Raw genomic sequence first — 19,590 nt, forward strand, 5'->3', positions numbered from 1 at the left:
GGAGCCGCTTTCTGGTTGGCTCCCGCAGCTCCCGCCCCTTCCTCAAAGAGCACTGGACTAGTTTACATGTCTTTTTTTTTAGGGGGGAGCACAGAGAAGAAAGCCTAAATAGAAATCCTTTTTAGCCAGAAACATTGGAGTCTGATCTCCGCAGGCCTTTTACAAAAAATATCATAAAGAGTTTTTGGGAAGGATGGCCTGCAGCAATGCAAAAGGAATGCCATGGGCTGCTCTCCTCTTAGGGAAGTGGGGATGCAACTATCTCCCTCCTCCATTTCTAAAATAATGGATCAGTCCAAATTTAGGCAAGGGGGGGGCTCCCTCTTAACAGGCATGCGTTGCTCCCGGTCTGGGATTCCCTTTTGCAAACGCTTCAAAACTGCAGGCGTGATGTTGCAGACTCTGTCACAGAGAACCCTACCTAGAGTGGGGTGAGTTTGCATTTGGGGGGGGGGGAGGAATATTTGGGGAGGGGGCACAGCTTCTCGTTCCAATCCTGAACCCCGATTTTCAAAGTAGATGGTGCTCCATGCAAAGGAGCTCCCCTGCCAAATCTTGGGTTTTACGTTGGGTAGAGGAGAGCCCCTGTTAACAGACTTACAGAATTCTGGAGGTAATTCCTGTTGTTCGCCCCCTTTTTTGGGGTGTGTGTCTTCTTGCCACTGTCTGATGTTAACTTTTAGGGGGTGGGGTGTCTAGAAGCCCTTGTTTGTGGGGGTGGCTCAAGAACTTCCCTGCTTACAGAATATCCCTCTAGTAAGCAAAAGTCTCATTTTAGGGGGGGATCTCCTCTACTTGGGGGGGGCTTCCTAGGACACCCCCCCAGGAATTAATAATGTCTTCTATTCACTCCTCCATGAACAGCCCCCTCTTTCCTTTTATGGAGATTTCCATGTTCACTTTATAGGAGTAACCCTTCCCGCTGTTGCCATCCAGAGCTGGGAGCCTCTTCCTGGCTGCTGTTGCAAGCCTGACCCCGCTTACCTGGGAGTTAAGCCCCACTGAATTCAATGGGAATTACTTCTGAGTAAGCACAGGAAGCTGCCCCATTATACAGAGTCAGATACATTGCTCCATCTAGGTCAATACTGCCCACGCTGACAGGCAACGGGAGAGAGGGAGTCTCTTCCAGGCCTACCTGGAGGTGCTGCTGGGGATTGAACCCTGAGACCTTCTGCATGCAAGGCAGATGCTCTGCCAGTGAGCTACGGCCTTTCCCTGCATCATTATCTCGGATTTTGGGGTGGAGGTATTCCTTCTGCACGGATCTCTCTTGTGCAGTTGTGAGGTTTTGCAAGTTCAAACTGCGCTGTTGCACTTCAGTAAATATTTTACACGTGGTTACAGCAAGGAGCACTTCTGTCCTGGGACAGTAACCTGGTACTGTTCTTTGGCTGCACAAACGCCATAAATTTAAAGCCCATCTTCCCCTCCAGCCCGCCCCCCCCCCAAATTCTGAGAGCTGTACTTTACCCCAGCAGAGTTAGGGGTATACTGCATCGGGCCATGGAGGATCACAGAGCTACAATTCCGAGCGGCCTTTATAAAGTACAGAGGGAAAATATGTTTTAAAGGTATGGTGTGTACGCAGCCTATCTCTAGAAGCCCCTTCACTTTCTGAGACTTTGCCCTGTTCCCGGAAAAACCCATTTCCCCAAGTTCAAATAGCTTGGAAAAAAACAGACTTTTTTTGGTTCACGTCTGTTAGGTGTGCTTCCTTCTCTTGTGTGGAAGGCAAGTATTTTGCAAGGAGCTTCAGGACAAGAACTTTGACAGAGGCTGGCTAGTTTGCTGTGATTAAATCTTCTGGCATGTAGTCAGCTAGTGGAAATTTTCCAGCAAAATAGGTCTGAAGGGGGCGTGTGGGTTAAAGGAAGACCTGAGCTCTTAAAAGCTAAGCTGCAGGATGGAACATCTGTATTTTTACCATTCAAGATACCTGTCTAACCTCTTGGGAAGCAGAATTATTTACAGACTTTAAATTAAAACACTTATCCTTGGCCTTGAATGCTAAGAATAGGCCCTTGAGGCAGTAAAAAAATCTTGCAATTTTAAAAAAATCCTCATTATTTTTTAAAAACGCAATATTAAATTATAATAAAATGAAATGAAATAAAAACAACAGCAATAAAGTAAAAGTTCCGACACTACTTTGTTATCAAACTGGGCAGACTGAAGCATCTTAATGTTGGTGTGGCTTTTCTGCGTCAGACCATTGGTCCATCTAGCTCAGTATAGTCTACACTGACTGGCAGCAGCTCTCCATGGCTTTAGACACAAGTCTTCCCCAGCCCTAACTGGAGGTGCCAGGGATAGAACTTGGGACCTTCTGTGTGCCAAACAGGTGCTCTGCGCCTTAGCTACCTACGGCTGTTCCAAAACAGGAAGCCAGGAAGCTGCCTTATATAAAGTCAGACCATTTACCCATCTAGCTGAGCATTGCCTACACTGACTGGCAGCGGCCATTAAGGGTTTGAGACAGAGAACATTCCCAGCCCTACCTGGAGTTGCTGGGGATTGAACTGAGACCTGCCACTGAGCGACTGTGGCCCTCGGTAACCCCTTTCCATCTCCACTCTGAAGATATCTCTTAGAGGTATCTCCTAATTGCCTCTCATTAACACAACTTTCCTGCCAGTCCCAGGCTTGCAACAGTCTCGGAGGCACATGCTGGCTATCTGCCCCACACCTTTCCTTCTGGGCCTTATCAGCGTTTCATGAGATAGCAGATCTGCGCCAAGCAAAGCCACCGTCTTGGGAAAGCAAACACGCGCCGCTGGCCTTGTTTTCCGCCCGCCCTTCAAACTGAACTTGCCATAGGCTCTTCAAAGGAAAATCAAGCCACGGGGACGGTGGCGCCCGGTGGGCCCTGAAGCGTGCCGATGCGGAGGAGAAGGTCAGACTTTGCACCGAGGCACGCGGGTCTAGCTCCTTGAGCGTGCAGTTTGCTGACCAAACATTTGAACTTTGGACTGAAGAGCAAGCATTGGCCAGGATGAGCTGGCAACGGCCCCTATTCCTTTAGGAAGATTCTGTGGGGTGTTTTGCCAACACTGCTGCAGATGTCATTTTGCACACTGGGTCCCCATTTTATTTATTTAAAAAGAGAGAGGAAACGGCATTTAAAAACCACATTAAAACATCAGGCAATGTGTTGGGTAAACACGGTAAAAGCAGGGAGCGGCATCCCGCATGTCAGAGAGATTCTATCCTAGTTTTCCTGACATGTTTGTTTTGTACATGCAGAAGTTTATGATTATTTTTTGGTACGGAGCAGCATTCCATCATATGCTATTAGGCAAAGTGCTGTGGCTGCCTCAGGTGGAAGATGCTGGGGAAGGCATGTGTGGCAGCAGCGACAGCAGCCCTCACTGACCATACCTCTTTGCCTACCAACTGGCATAGCCCTCTTTTGGAACGACTTGCTGGGCCTTCGGAGCTCCTGATGACCAGCGGAGACCTGAATATCTGGAAACACCAAATAATTCCAAAATGGGACTCTAGAGAATCCAACTAACATCTGCCTTTTTTCTCTCCCTCTCCTCTGCCCTACCAGGCTGCGATGGCAGCACCATGCACCTGTGCAAGTGGCCAATGAACCTATTTTGGCATTCAAGCCTGGCAGCCCTGAACGAACAGCTCTCCAGAAGGTACTGTACTGAGGTTTGTCCTTTCGGCATCCTTGAACTAGACCATCGCTTGCCTTTACTGCCCCTAGCTACCTATCCATCACACCTCTGCCTATGTTTAATGCAGGGAATCATCCCTGACCATTGGCCATGCTGAGTGGGGCTGGTGTGAGTCAGAGTCCAACAATGTCTGGAGGGCCCACAGGTTCCCTACCCCAGAACTGGACTTTCACTTACCTTTACTGCCCCCACAACTCTGCCTTCTTTTGATGCAGGGCTGGGGAGCATCTGTGGCCCTCCAGATGTTGCTGGGCTCACCTCATCATCCCTGACGGTTGGCTGGTTGATGGGAGTTGGAATCCAACAAGCTCTGGAGGGCCACAGATATTTGCCATTCCTGGTCTGAGGGGGAGCAGGACATCTGTGACGCCCTGGCATGTGGAACAGCAAGGAGGAATGGGTGGAGCAGCACCTTTGGGTGCTGGAGAATGATACTCTGGGAGAAGTGAAGGTCCTTGACCAGAGATGAGGAACCTCAGGCCCAGAGGTCAAATGTGGCCCTGCATTCCTTTCCCTAGGCCGCACCCCCCACTAGTCAGATTTATTTATTTTGCTCACTTACTACTCTGGCTTTACACCCTCTGTGAGTGTTGTTGTCTAGCTGAAATGTGTCCTTGAACTCAGATCTTGCCTCTTCCTTGCCTGGGTGGAAGATAGAGAGAGGGGTGTGCGAGTTTGTATAGAAAGTAGACTACTGTACAGAGGTGAAGTTGACATTCCTTGCTCCGCCCATTTTTTACTCTGCCCCCCCCACGGACATGTGGCCGCTGGAAAGTGGTCCAGAGCAGAGTGCGGCCCTCAGGGTGAAAAGAGGCTCCCCACCCCTGTTGTAGGCAGAGAGATGTCATGAAATCAGGACCAAGAGAGTTTGGCAGTGCTGTGGGGAGGGCGCTAAAGGTAAGGAGGAGTTTTTTGCTGGATGTGATGTGAGCTCAGCAGCCCATCGAAGGGTTTGAGGAGAAGTGTTGGGTGATCGCAACGATGAGAGAGGCGAATAGTTAACATGCATCCAAAAAAAAGTCCCTCCATTTGTAGGCTATAAATGACTTGAAGGGCAAGACTGAATCCATCCCGTGCATCGTCGGAGGCGAGGAGGTGTGGACAGCCGACGTGAGGTTTCAAGTGTCGGTGAGTTCCACTGGCGAGCGCCTGCTTATTTTTTTATATCTTGCTAGTGGTCTGACGTAGCCTGTAATAAATCCTCAAAATGAGTAAGCTGTCAGAATTTGGTGTTAAAATGGAATTTGGGAAAGGCCATTTTATACAAAGAGGCTGAATTTTATTGGTTTTCAGAAAGTTAAAACAACTCAACATGGTAACTTTCCATTTTCTTTCTTAATATACTTTTAATAGAATTTTTCAACACGTAAAAACCACCATGAAAATATAACTGGATATTCCTAAACTCAGGCATGTTACATTTTTACCGCTTCCTGAAACCATTAAATATGAACAAGGAGTTGTATCTAATTTAATCCTACTCAGAGTAGATCCATTGAAATTAATGGATTTGAATTTATGCTGAGTAGGTCTTTGTCTATTCATCAAAGCTGACAGCCGCAGACTTGTGTGTGCTTAGCTGGGAGTGAGTACTATTGAACTCAGTGGGACATTTAAAGCACATTCAATGCACATATAAAGCACATGGCTTCTCCCCCCCCCAAAGGATCCTGAGAACTTTAGTTTACCCCTCATAGAGCTACAATTCCCAGCATCCTTAATAAACTACAGTTCCCAGGATTCTTTGGGGGAAGCCATGTGCTTTAAATGTGTGTTGAATGTGCTTTAAATGAGAGTGAATCCTGTTGAACCCTAGGGGCTTACTTCTGAGTAGACAGCCAGGAGATTGCTCTGTCCAGTATACTTAAAGGACTGAAGTAGAAAAATCTTCAAAACAGTCTTTCTTTCCCTTCCCTCACCTCTTTTTCAGCCTTTTAACCATTCACATGAAGTGGCAAAATACTGCTATGCTGATAAGGTGAGTGGTGCCCGCGTTCAAACCCCTCTCTGGTGGATGTGGTACTTGGCACAGATGGTTTTCTGGGGCTGGCAATTCCAGAGCAGTGTCTTGGGGTGTGCTGGTACACCATGAGACATAAGTAAATTAAATAACTAGGCTCCCATGAGCCTGAAGGGATCTATTTGCAAAGGAGGGTGCCAGCTGCGTCTATGAGTGAGTCACTGTTTTGTTGTTTACCCCCCCCCTTTTCTGGTCAGCCTCTGTTGTGGGCAAGTTGCTCTCTGATGTCTCAGCTATCAAGGGAGATTGGATTGTTCAGTTGTTCCTGATGTGGCAGGATTAAGCTGCCTTGAGTGGAGGCTGCCTGGTGCTTCTCTATATGAATCCCTGCTCCGGTTTTCAAATTGGGAGGCATGCTGTGACTCATGCAAAAAGGCAGAGAGGTGGGCACCAACTGTGGTGGATAATGTACTCTTAAGTAATGAAGAACAAGCTCACTCTCAGCATACGAAGTGTTAGTCTGGCTGCCGCAGGCGATCCTTAGTTGCTGCAAGTGACTAGGCAATTTTTTTTGTTTATGAAAACATTTCTGTACGACCAACCCATATAAAATATCAAGGCAATGTAAACCACATGATTGGTTTACAAGCCTGGTGTATCCTACTCCTGTTTAGAAAGGTGTGTCCTATTTTAAGAAGTATGCATTGCATAGAAGAGGAATCTACTCTCTCTCTCCATTTTCTCTACGCTGTGTTTAATTTTGTAAACCTCTGTTGTTGCCTTCCCTGCCGACTAGGATTTATTGAACAAGGCCATCAACGCCGCTGTAGCTGCACGGAAGGAATGGGACTTGCGGCCCATCCAGGACCGTGCGGAGATCTTTTTCAAAGCGGCCGACATATTGAGTGGGCCCAGAAGAGCAGAGGTCTTGGCCAAGACCATGATTGGACAGGTGTGTCTGGCTCAGTTGGAAGTAAGTCCTCTGAAAGTAGGACTTCGTTGAATACAATCACTAAGTGGGTCCACTGACCCCTTTCCTTGGACGGATTTCTGCCTGGTGGTTGCCAGCTGCCGACCACTGGCATAGCTGCATCCCTCAAGGGCTTTCCTTTTCCTAAATCTGTTGCAATTCTTCCCTGACCCTCTGTCTCTTTCTCCCCCCCCTCCATACTATTTATTCCAGGCAAAAACTGTCATCCAGGCAGAGATTGATGCGGCTGCGGAGCTAATTGACTTCTTCCGTTTCAACGCCAAGTACGCCGTGGAACTAGAAGGGGAACAGCCCATCAGCGTCTCCCCCAGCACCAACAGCATGGTCTATCGGGGACTAGAGGTAAGGCAAAGGTTCATCTCCTGGGGCCTTCCAAACCCTCCCTCCCCCCCCGCCATTGGACCGCTTGGAAATCGCCCTGCCAGACCACTGGACGGGCTTTTAGCCAGTGCAACGTGCTGGGCTAGATGCTGTGCCACTTTTAACTGGGTTTTTGTTGCTGCTTTTGTTTCATATCTATTGAATAAAAATTCAACATAAGAAATAAAAGAACTGAGGAAGATACAATGGAAACCCAGAATGATTATGGGATGGATGCGCAGCCTTCCGTCTTTGACCACAAATCCACAGACACGCCACAGACCACCTGAAAGCAGCTTGCAGGCCACTGGTGGTCCGTGGGCCACCGTTTGGGAACCCTTGCTCTGTTCAACAGTTGGAACAGAGGCCTTTTTTTTTGTAAACCATTTTTATTGCACAGTGTAATTCATCCTCTTTCTCCTCTCCTGCAGGGTTTTGTCGCTGCTGTCTCTCCCTTTAACTTCACTGCCATTGGAGGTAACCTGGCAGGGTCTCCTGCTTTGATGGTGAGCAACTGCCCATGGAAGCTGGGATGGTTCTTTGGTGTCCCCCCCCCCCCCCAAGGCACGGGCGTTTTAAGGAGAAAGGCCCAACATCCTGTTTCTCACAGTCACCAACCAGAAGTCCACAAGCGGGGCTTGAAGGCCACAAACCCTCTCCTGTTTTCTCCCAAGCTGCTGATCATACATTTGTCTATTACCATGATGACTAGCACCTTCTTGTGACGGTGATAAGAAGCCTGCACAAAAAAAAGGAGGGTGATTTCCAAACCCTCTTTCTTAACCCGATTTGCTTTGTGACCTGTTCTTTCCCCTTCTAGGGAAACGTCGTTCTCTGGAAACCCAGCGACACGGCCCTGCTGTCCAGTTACGCTGTCTACAAGATTCTTTTGGAAGCGGGACTGCCTCCCAACATCATTCAGTTCGTCCCAGCTGATGGCCCCGTTTTTGGTGACACGGTGACCACCTCGGAGCACTTCTGCGGGCTGAACTTCACCGGCAGTGTGCCGTGAGTTCAGATGGGTGGGAGTCTTTGGCGGTGTGGGGGTGGGTGGAAGGAAGCTCTGAATTGTTGATTGCTGGGTAGGATTGGAAGGCCATATTGAGGAGAGACTGAGAAGTGGCAGAGACATCCTACTGCTGGGTTGTTCTGTGTAGTCTCCTGAACCGAGCCTTGCGCTTTGGATCGTAACAGACTGAAGGGATGAGCTTTCATATGTAGGTGAAAGCTAATGAGAACCTGCTGGAAACGTGACTAATATCTGTAGCCATCCTGGGACATTTTTAGGTGGATAGGTTGGGTCCGGGTTCTAGTCCTGCTAGCAACCTACCCTGATCCATCAACTTCGGCAGGGTAATGGTGGGAAGGAATCAGGTTTCTGATAATCGGAACTGCACAGATATCACAGTGGTTCATCTTCTTGTTTATAAGCTGCCGCTTCCTGGAAGTTATATTTAGGGGTTGCTTCACTTCCTGTTTATAGGCTACTACTTCCTGGAAGTTGTGTTTACAGGTTGCCCAACTTCCTGTTTATAGGCTACCACTTCCTGGAAGTTCTGTTTACGGATTGTCCAATTTCCTGTTTATGGGCTGCCCCTTCCTGGTAGTCGTATTTATGGGTTGCTCAACTTCCTGTTTATGGGCTGCTGCTTCCTGTCCATGACAGAGTGTAAGAGGGAGCCAAAGCAAGAAGTGCTTCATTTTGTTTTCTCTGTCTTTCTCTCTCTCATCCTTTTTTATTTCAAGTGTGACCAAACTCTTGCTTTTCAAAACAATAAAAATGCTAATGCCCTCACACCAGGAGTTCCATACTACGCTGCTGATTTATGAACTCCCAAGCTTTTAAGGAGCAGGGCGCATTTGAGCGTGGCGTTGGGAGGTTTCGCTAGTGGAGGCCTCAGTGTCTTTCATAGTCTCACAGTCTTCTGAGAGCCAGAGAGTGCAGGAAGCGGGGGTGGCCAGGTTGGGTGGAAACGGCAGCCTCCCATCCCAGAAAACAAAATTGTATCTGGTGGAAGAAAGGATCTGCTGATGCAGCCTTTGAGAGCAGTTAAGAGGTTGCAGAAGAGAATTTAGCACCCTGAGAATTCCAGCCTTTGATTTGATGTCCTAGATCCTATGGCTCTTTGGGGAGCGGGGTTCAAAGTGTTGGATGGCAACTGAGTGTTTTTTGCCATGATCCTCCTGTGCAGAGCCTACTGCAAGGGTGAGCTTTTGTTGTTGTTGTCTTTTAAAAAAAGGTCCCCTGCCTCAAGGTGCTTGCAATCAACTGACAATGGGCAGAGAACAGAGGGAAGCAAAGGCAGCAAGATATAAATGTAAATGTGAACAAATGTAGGCAAGCTTCAGTTCAGCCAGGGGTGAGCTCAAACTGAAGGCTTTTTTGGTGGAAGAATGTCTCTTTGAGGAAGGATCAGAAGAGCAAGAGATTGTAGCTAGCTTCCTTATATCAGGTCAGATTACTTATCTCCTTGGTCCTGTTCTGTCCACTCTGACTGGCAGTGGCTTTCCAAGGTCTCGGGCAGGAGTCTTTTCCACCCTTGTATCCTTAAAACCTTCATCCAGACTAAAAAAAAAAAGGACACTAGCATTTTGGGGGGAGTATTTTCTACCCCAGTGAGATTTGCAATGCATGATGGGTTGATATATTGACTCCAGATAACATTTGTGTCTGTGGTGTCAAAAGAATTGTGCTTAACAATACCCAAAACCCAGAGCCAGAAAACACTTACTCAGAGGAGGAAGAACATTGCGCTCTCAGGACCGATCACTGACCATTTTTCTGTGAAAAGATTCTGTCTCATGACAGCCCTTCACTGTCTTCTCTCCCCGCTCCTTTCCAGAACCTTCAAGCGCCTTTGGAGGCAGGTCTCTGAGAACCTGGATCATTACCGCACTTTCCCACGGCTTGCTGGAGGTAAGAGTCTGGTGGTGGTGGTGTTTCACCCCCCCACTGCCCCCATTTTCCAAAGAAGATGGAAAGACATGAGTTGCTGTTGTTACATTTATATCCAGCTTTTCCTCCAAGGAACTCTGGGTGTGGCATACAGGCTTCCGCCCGCTCTCTATCCATTTATCCTCCCAACAATCCTGTGAGGTAGATTAGGTGGAGAGACAGGGTTCTTATCCAGTGCTAGATAGGGCTGTTTCCAATGAGAGCAGACCCACTGAAATGAATGAACCTAAGTCACGTCTTGTTCGTTTTCAAGGGTGTTTTCGATACCCACCATATTCCTGTGACTGGGACCTGCTGGTGAATGGCGGGTAATAAATGATAGATGATGATGATGTCTATTAACTTCAGCGGGCATTGCATACAACCCACAGAGGGCTCCATGGCTGAGTGGGGATTTGAACTCTGGTCTCCTAGGTGTTATTTACCTATTCTACCTACACCTGCCTTGGTCTTGCAGGCGCTGCCACTGCTTTGCCCCGCCTACCTGCCTGCTTGTGTGTGTGTGTGTGTGTGCGTCTGCTACAGATGCATACCTCACTCTGCAATCTGTGACGTGAAGTTCACTTTTTACAGCATTTTATTTATTTACTTATAAAAGTTCAGCCCAGTATCTTTACACATCCCTTCCAGCTAAATGGGTGGGGGGTGGATTTAAAGGCCTCAATTTAAACGAACCTTTACAGCAGTTTTTACAGGGACCTAGGAAGCTGTCTTATATGGAGTCAAACACTTGGTTCATCTCAATCGGTATTGTCTACACTGGCTGGCAGCAGCTCTCCAGGAGTTTCAGGCACGAATCTCTCCCAGCCCTACCAAGAGATGCTGGGCATTGAACCTGGGACCTCCTTCATGTGAGGCGGATGCTCCACTGTGGCACTACGGCCCATCCCGTGAAGTTTGTCTGGGGAAAAGGACTCAGGATTGGATTCTGCTGTTAGTGGTTTGGAGCAGGGTGGGATACATGGAAGGTAATACTTGCCCTCCCCTTGCCAAAGTCTTGTGGGGTTTTTTTCTCTCCCCCGCAGAGTGTGGCGGGAAAAACTTCCACTTTGTGCACGCCTCGGCCGACGTGCCCAGCGTGGTGAGCGGGACCCTGCGCTCGGCCTTCGAGTACGGGGGGCAGAAGTGCTCCGCCTGCTCCCGCCTCTACGCCCCCGACTCTCTGTGGCCCCGCATCAAAGCTGAGCTCTTGGAAGAGCACCAGAAGATCAAAGTGGGTGACGTGAGTGAAAGGCGCCTCTCCCGCTGAAGGGGCTTTGCGGCTCAGCGGGCGGCTGATGGGATTAGAGGCTGCATTTGGCTGGCTGCAAATTCCTGTTGAAGACGCCTCTTTATCCACTGCTTTTGCCCCCCCCAACTCCACCATCCCCTCCGCTGCAATGCTGTCCCTCGTCCTTAACTCACACTCTTTTTTGGGGGTGATCAGAAATGAACTTGAAGCAGCCGCAGCCGAGGATTGATTGCGCCAAATGGGCATTGCCAAAGACTAATTGAAAAAAGGGGTCTTTTTGCCCTCCATCCTTTAAATATTACTGAATTATTATTATTTAGCTGCTTTATTTAGTTATTACTTTATTAATTAAATTTATATCCTGCCCTTCCTCCCAGAAGGAGCCTAGGGCGGCAAACAAGCTCTAAAACACTAAAAACACCTTACATCGTCTTAAAAACAATTCCAACACAGATGCAGACTGGGATTCAGTTACCCGAAGGTCTCCAAGTGGCTTACAACGTTGGTAAAGCCAAAAGTAAATATACCACGCCATAAAGACAACATAATAAAAGCACAGCCCCCTCCTCCCGCTGGTGATAAGGGGGTCAACCCTGTTGTGTGTAGGATGCAAGGTGCTGTCTCATTTTGAGCCAAAATGTTGATCCACGCCAGTCTCCCTTAACCTGGTGTCATCCAGGCCTTGTTGGGAGGCCCAGCTTACATGAGCCCCAACCAGAGTGGCCCGTGGTCAGGGATGATGGGAGTTTCAGTCCAGCAACATCTAGAGGGCACTTGGTTGAAAGGGGCTGGATTAAAGCAAGGGTGGGAGACCGATGGCCGTCTGGATGCTGATGTACCACAACTCCCTTCATCGCTGACCCTTGGCCAGGCTTGCTGAAGAGGAGTCACGGAGTCCAAGTCCAACTGTGTCTAGAGGGCCACTGGGTTAGGGAAGGCTGATCTAAGGCCACGGCTCTCTACTGTGGCAAACCTTTTTGGTGACACTCCGCAGTGGTGGGTGAAGGTATGGAGATGCCGCAAGTTGGGCCTGAGACCTTCTGCGTGCAAAGCAAGTGTCCTACCACTGAGCTATGGCCCTTCCCTTAAGGTATAAGAATGCAGGGAGCTGTTTTATTACTGAGTTAGACCCTTTGTCCATCTAGCTCGCTATTGTCTGCACTGACTGGCAGCAGCTGTCCTGGGTTTTAGGCAAGGTTCTCCTAGGGCCAGCTGGAGGTGTCGGGATTGGACCCTGGGACCTTCTGCATGCAGCGCAGATGCTCTGCCACTGAGTTACGGCCCTTTGCTATAAGAGGCTGCCTTATACTGTGTCATACCATCGGTCCATGTATCCTGGTGTTGCCTACTTTGACTGGCAGCAGCTCTCCAGTGTTTCTGGAAGAGGGCTTGCTCACCCCCTGCTATCTTGATCCTTTTAACTGGAGGTGCCAGGGATCATAGAATAGTAGAGTTGGAAGGGGCCTATAAGGCCATCAAGTCCAACCCCCTGCTGGATCAATGGATCAATCCCAGGACTGTCTGTATACAAAGAAGGTGCTCTGCCCCTTGAGCATGGCTGTTCCCATTAGAAGTTGCTTCCTGTTGAGTCAGACCATTAATTCATCTGTGCCGGGATTGCCTCCTCCATTCTTCACCAACCCTAGTGCCCTTCGGTTGTTCTGGACTACAGTTCCCATCAGCCTCAGCCAGCACAGTCACATGATGCTGAGGCCGATGGGAGTTATAGTTTGAAAACAGCTAAAGGGCACCAGGTTGTCCTTGGCTGGTCCTTCAACTGGCAATGGCTCTCTTTCCCAGCAGACGAAATCCTTCTGTCCCAAGGTGTTAGGGACTGATCCTAGAACACTTCTGCTGCTCTATAATCGAAGCCTTCATCCTTTGCCAGGAACTCGGTGGGTTGGAAATGAAGCTGTTCTCACGTATGTCTCTTTTGGTTTCCTCTTCAGCCGACGGATTTCAAGACGTTCTTTTCTGCTGTGATCGACAACAAGGTAAAGGTCTCTCTTTTTCACTTTCTCCATCACTAAAAAGGCCCTTCCTCTGGTCACTGCGTGCCGTGACTGACAAGGCATTGATGGAGGTCAAGGGCACGTTCCAGTCGGGAGAAAGCACTTTGCGGGAGGGTGTGTTGAAGTAGGGAGAGAGATGGCCCGTGGAGAGTTCTGAAGGCCTGATAGCCCAGGAGGGCTAGATTTGGACCCTGGACCTGAGGTCTATTGCCACCATTCTAATTGGTACACGATTAGGGTTTCAAACAGGGAGTCTCTTCCCAGCCCTACCTGGAGATGCCACTGGAGATTGAACCTGGGACCTTCTGCCTGCAAGGGAGATGCTCCGCCCCTGAGCTCTGGCCCTTCCCCTTTCTTTCTAGAAGATGGAGTAAATTTGGGGGAAGGCGGGTTTCTGTTTAGCAGGAGCTGAAACTCTTAAAAGTGGAAGAGTTCAGGGTCAGGATCAAGTTGGTTTAAAGGCCCAGCAAAGCACCAAACTTGCAGCCCAACAGCCTCTGGTTTGCCCACCCACCCCCGCTTTATGTAGGACCTGAGTCCTCTCCCCATCTCTGCATCCCGCATTGCTGCCTGTTCCTTGTGTCTCCATCGCTTTGCTATCTCCACCGCCCAGGCACTGCACTCTCTGTTCCCTTTATTGCTGAGTGAAGCCCTGCTGAGATTACAGCTGAGCTGGCAAATGCGTTCTTTAAAACTGTATTTTCGCAGCTTAAGAGCAGACATCTGTCAATAATGATAACCCCACCGCTACCACCACCTCCGCCTCCTCGCACTCCCCACCCCCTGCCCTTTCCTGTCCCTAGTCTACTTCGACACGCCTTCCCTTTCTGGCACTGGAGACTCATTCATTGTTCATTGTACATTAATCTGCTTCAGTCAAACTAGTTATGATCTACTTTCAAGTTTAAGTTTGGCTCCCAAAGTCGATGCAGGTTGGTGTAGTCTTGTTTTCATTAGCTGAAGTAGAATGTGAGCCAGGTACTTTTAGAACATGGGCCAACTGTCACTTCCTTTGATTCTTGCAGTCTTTTGAGCGCATCAAGAAGTGGCTCCAACATGCTGAGACGTCACCGAACCTCAACATCCTTGCCGGGGGTGGATGTGATGATAAGGTTGGGTATTTTGTCCAGCCATGTATCATTGAGACTAAAGACCCCAAAGATCCCATCATGCAAGAGGTGAGTCTTTGGGGACGGTATCTTCGCCATTACTATTACTCTCCAGGAGAATGCTGGGCATCCCCAGTGGCCCACACCCATTTCTCATTCAGCCAGAGAGTGAGGCTGTGCAGTCTTTGAGCGTAGCTAGAAAGTTTTGAGCTTTAACAGGTGATAAAGCCAAATTTGCAACTCTCAGCAACGTTCTTATTTCAACAGATCTTCTAAGGTGAGCTCAATGGACTAAAAAAAAAATTAAAATGTGCAGGCTAGTAACTCATGATCCAATTTACAAGGCTGTGCTTCTCTGTTCATCAGCAAGTTCTGCTGCATGTATTTCATTTTTTCACGGAGTGCAGAGTTAAACAGTGGAATTCGCTCCCACAAGAGGCAGTGACGGCCACCAACGCGGATGGCTTTAAAAGAGGATGAGACAAATGCATGGAGGATAAGGCTGTCAGTGGCTACTAGCCACGATGGCTATGCTCTGCCTCCATAGTCACAGGCAGTATGCTTCCGAATACCAGTTGCTGTAAACTTCAGGAGGGGAGGGTTGCTGTTGCACTCAGGTCCTTCTTGTGGGCTTCTCTCTGGGGCCTCTGGTTGGCCAGCGTGAGAACAGTATGAAAGATTAGATGGGCTTTTGGCCCGGTTATATTCTTACAGTTTTTGTTTTTTAAATTACATCTGTAAAACTAGAAGTGGGACATAATGCTGTCAATAGTCCCCACAACTTGGGGATCCTGTGAACTGGTCATAGCTGTTTCCTGGTTTTAATGAGTTCTATCCAACTGAGTCTACTCAGAGCAGACCCATTTTACGAAGCACCACGAATGAAAGGTTAGACATCCCTTAGTAATGTTTTCAAAGACGCATCTGCTGTCCTTTTCCCCTTGACCCCCTCCTCCCACATATAGGAAATTTTTGGGCCGGTCCTGACTGTGTATGTCTACCCTGAGAAGCAGTACAAAGATATCCTCCATCTGATCGACAACACTTCTCCGTACGGCCTCACAGGGGCTGTGTTTGCCCAAGATAAGTAAGTAGTGGAGGGTCCCCCCCCCGCCACTTCCTGATAACAGAGGACAGCAAGGTACTAAGCAGATGAGGCGAGCAAGTCCAAGGGAAGCGGAGTGGAGGGAGAGATAAGTAATTCATGATTAAAAAATATCTCTGTTTTTCCAGGACAATGTTTCTCTTAGAGATCCAATTTTTTAAAATTAACATGGATATGGCCACGTTACGGCTAAACCTGTACCAGGACTTAAAATGATTCCCTCCGCCTCACCCCACTTCTGTGTTTCTCATAGAGCCGTCATTGACGAAGCGATGAAACTCCTAAGAAACGCAGCCGGCAACTTCTACATCAACGACAAGTCAACTGGCTCTGTCGTGGCCCAGCAGCCTTTTGGTGGATCCCGTGCCTCAGGTGTGCCAGAGCCAAACCTTGGGTGGGATTTTGGTTTGGAGAGGGAAAGAAGTATTTCTGCATCTGTATTGTGTTTTTAAGTATGCTTTTAAAGATGTTTTTAGTGTTTTAGCACTTGTCGTTTGCTGCCCTGGGCTCCCTTTGGCAGGAAGGGAAGGATATAAATTTAATAAATAATATTTCCTTGTAACACCACGTACCTCTGAATCCTAAGATAAAATGCAAACAGATAAAATCAATTAAAAAGCAAATAAAAAAGAAGAAAACAATGTACAGTAGAAAATTCCTAGTGTGGATTATCTGCGAAGCACACCAGCAATGAGGTCTAGCAACTTAGTTTGTTTTTTTTAAAAAGGAAATGATTGTTCTCAGACCACTGTATGCATTTCTCCCTTTGGAAACAGGAACAAATGACAAGCCTGGCAGCCGCCACTACATCCTGCGCTGGACATCCCCTCAAGCCATCAAAGAAACGCATGCACCCTTGGGAGACTGGAAGTACACGTACATGCAGTGATGCAACTCAACTGGGCCTTTTGGCAGTTGGAGCCGCAATCGTATTACCGACGCACAGTGTTGCGGATCTGTTGCAGCACTGGCAATCTCTCTCATAATGCACAGGTGTATTTAGGAGATGATGATGTCCTCTCTCCCCCCACCTCCACCCCAAGCTCTTGGGGCCCTTATTTCCTGCTTTGGAGGACTCATCTGAACTAAGCGTAACATTAGCCTTTTAAAAAAACGAATGTCTTGGAGTAAAAGTAACAAACAAAACTAAACTAACTAAAATGTTTGCTAATTTTAACACTGCCTTTTTTTTTGTTGTTAAGGAAATCTTGGTGGGTTTCCAAATATGCCAAACTAAGTGCTCTTGACCTTTCAAAATTTTTGCACCCTTCTTCTTTCCATCCTAAATTGTTCCTCCCCCCTGCCTCACTTGATGGGGGCTGGTGGGAAATACGGTTTCTCTGCCAGAAGCAACTTTGTAAATTTGCTGGAAGTGTTGAGAGGATTGTACCCACAAAAAATCCTCCCAGGTTTCAGAAAGAAATATGAGCTTGAATCACAGCAGCAGCAAGCAACGGAATTGTGCTAATCTGACCCACTTCCAAACCCTGTAGAATTTTGGTTAGGGTTGTCTCCAAAATTGAAGACCTTATTGGCCTCTGCAGGTTCCATCCCTCCAGTTTTGGATGGTGATTCCTCTTCCTGCAGGTTCAGCACCCCGAACAGCTCTTTGAAAGTTCAGACTAAAACCCGGAGCGGATTCTACTGCTCCACGGACATGAAGCCATCAGCCGCCACTGATGCTAACTGCCCCTTAACATATTTTTTGGGTAATATAAAGGGGTTTCTCACCTGCAGTGGCCAGTGACTAGATCATAACAGAAGTCTCAGCGCTGGATGCCCTCAGAGGGAACACCAACAAACTTGGATGCTTCAACGCTTTATATTGTTTGGCTTCAACATGGAGAGTGATTGGATCAAGTGTGGGATGGTATACCTTTTGTATGTTGGTTGCAAACTGAAAAAACGGTAGCGTGTGGAATGTTGCTGTTTTGACAGCCCCACCAAAAGACTGTCAAACGAATGGGCGGAGAGTAACGTTGTTGATTGGGTAAGTTAACTTCTTGGATGATAAATAGCTAATAAAGGATTTTTTAAAAGAGAAAAACATTTCAGCTTCGTGATCTTTTTCAGATTAGTAGTTTCTTAGGCTCGTGGTTTCTCAGCTTTTTTCCCCGCCACGGACCACTTGAAAATTTGCAAATGTCTTTGGGGACCAACTCTTGATTTTCCTGCCTGTTACAGCAACTCTACTGCAACATGCTAGATGCTGCGCAACGTTTCAATACATTTTGTATTGTGGCTTTAATTTCTTAGATGATGTATTTTTATTGTATCACAATTTGAATTCTCTGGAATTCAGACTGTCACATGAGATGAGAAAGAAAAGAAGCATAAAAATACAATGAAAAATCAATATGGAGACTCAATGCAATGGGTGGCTGTGCTACCTCCCATCTCTAGCCACAAATCCAAGCCACACTCCAGGCCGCCTGAATGAAACTTGTGGGCCACAGTCTTCGTACATAGAATATGGACATGTGCACATGTTTGGACACAAATGCTTACGGATGGGATGAATTTCCTCACTGTGTCAAACTGCATTGAGTTGTGGTGTTTCAGAGACTTTTTTTACCCTATTTGAATGCTCTTTATAAAAATCCCTGGAGGCGATGGTGCATTGGACTGATCGCAGTCGATTCTGGGATTATTCTTATTTTTTCAGAACAGCAGCAATGACATCATCTGCCGGAACCCTAAGGTAATTGGTGGATTCTTCTTACTCTGGCAAGAGAATGGGGTGATAACGAGGCTTTCAAGTCTCTTTGTGGCAGAGCAGCCTACAGGAAGTTGTGGGGTGAGGAAATTCACCTACACAGCTCTGCAGGGTTTCAGAAAAGGGTCTTTCACCACCCCGCCTGGAGATGCGGGGGATTGAACTTGGGCCCTTTTTGCATGCAAAACATTTGCTCTACAGCCCTTCCTCTAAGACAGGAGAGGGGAACCTTTGGTCCTCCAGATGTTGCAGAACTGCAGCTCCTGTCAGTCCCAGGAAGCATGGCCATTGGCCAAGGATGGCAGGATTTGTAATTCGGCAACATCTGGAGGGCCAAAGGCACCCTGCACCTGCTCTAAGAGATGAGAAACTGCCTTCTGCTGAGTCAGGCCATTGGTCCATCTAGCTGGGTATTGTCTGCTCTGACTGGCAGCAGCTCTCTAGGGTCTCAGACCGAGCCCTGCTTCCCAAGATACTTTTCAACAGCAATGCCCGGGATGGGACTCAGGTGTGCCTGTCTCCTGTGCTTTTCCAAATTCTCTGTTCCACACCAAAGGTCAGATGCTTATGGAAAGGGAAATGCATGCAAACAAGCCAGATTGTTGAGGAGGCCAAATGCTGCTGTGGATGGAAAATTCCACTAACTCTGAAGTAGCTTATTTGGTACGACTGAGGAGCCAAGGATGGCAAAGACCACCACACTTGCTGGCTTATAATGTAGATACCGATTGAATGTATTAAACCCGCAAAGCAGTTTGCAAAATTTGAACAATGCAGTTAAAAATAAAACAAAAGCATATTCATGACATTCTCCAACAGTTTAAAACAACCCCATAAGCACATAGGATGCTGCCTATTACTGGGTCAGATCCTCGTCCGCACTGGCAGGCAGCAGCTGTCCAGGGTTCAGGCAAGGCACATTCCCATCCCTACTTGGAGATGCTGCCAGGGATCGGACCTGGGACCTTCTGCATGCAAGGCAGGTGTTCTCCCACTGACGCTACCGCCCTTCCCCAGACTCTCACATCTAATAATTTCAAGGCTGCCAGGAACAATATCTTTCAGCCTTCAAATGCCTGGGTGGACAGGAAGGCGTTTGAGTCCCTCCTTGCTCCTGCCTCCCCCAAACCCCGGTGTTGCCAGATGCAGAGCGACGTTTTCGTCTTGTGCTGCCAAAATTCAATCGATCCGGCTTTGACAGAGCAGTGGCCTATCCTTGTAATGTTAAATGCAAACAGGTTTTCTATGCAAAGCTGAGGCAAAGTGTGATTTGGCTGAGAAAACCCAAAGCTTTGCATGGGAAGGGGGAAGAGGGCACCGCAGGTGTGTTGAGTGTATGGCTCGTCAGATCGTGACCTCCTGACAAGGCAATGATCCTTGTTGTTTTTAATTTCGGGGGGGGGTGCAAGCCACATCTAACTCCTTACCAATTGGCTGGGTCAGAAGAAAAAGCCTACCATC

At 47.9% G+C, this 19,590-nt stretch overlaps 1 protein-coding gene across 3 annotated transcripts in view; it reads left to right on the forward strand.

The window, feature by feature from the left end:
• Positions 1 to 323: 323 nt before the first annotated feature.
• The window catches only part of ALDH4A1 (aldehyde dehydrogenase 4 family member A1), a 32,544-nt gene continuing 13,277 nt past the window's right edge, over positions 324 to 19,590 (forward strand). For 2 of the 3 annotated variants that reach the window (XM_061601168.1, XM_061601170.1), the window contains exon 1: positions 16,302 to 18,114. In XM_061601168.1, the coding sequence (XP_061457152.1) occupies positions 18,026 to 18,114 (89 nt within the window). In that variant the 5' untranslated portion in view covers positions 16,302 to 18,025. Of the gene's footprint in view, positions 432 to 3,556; positions 3,651 to 4,724; positions 4,818 to 5,619; positions 5,668 to 6,445; positions 6,602 to 6,832; positions 6,983 to 7,431; positions 7,507 to 7,820; positions 8,009 to 9,843; positions 9,918 to 10,981; positions 11,179 to 13,136; positions 13,182 to 14,224; positions 14,378 to 15,273; positions 15,396 to 15,666; positions 15,786 to 16,189; positions 18,115 to 19,590 lie in introns of those variants that run through there. The other variant, XM_061601169.1, reaches the window with a different exon arrangement.

This window comes from Rhineura floridana, chromosome 18, assembly GCF_030035675.1.
Source record: "Rhineura floridana isolate rRhiFlo1 chromosome 18, rRhiFlo1.hap2, whole genome shotgun sequence".
Taxonomy (NCBI): domain Eukaryota; kingdom Metazoa; phylum Chordata; class Lepidosauria; order Squamata; family Rhineuridae; genus Rhineura; species Rhineura floridana.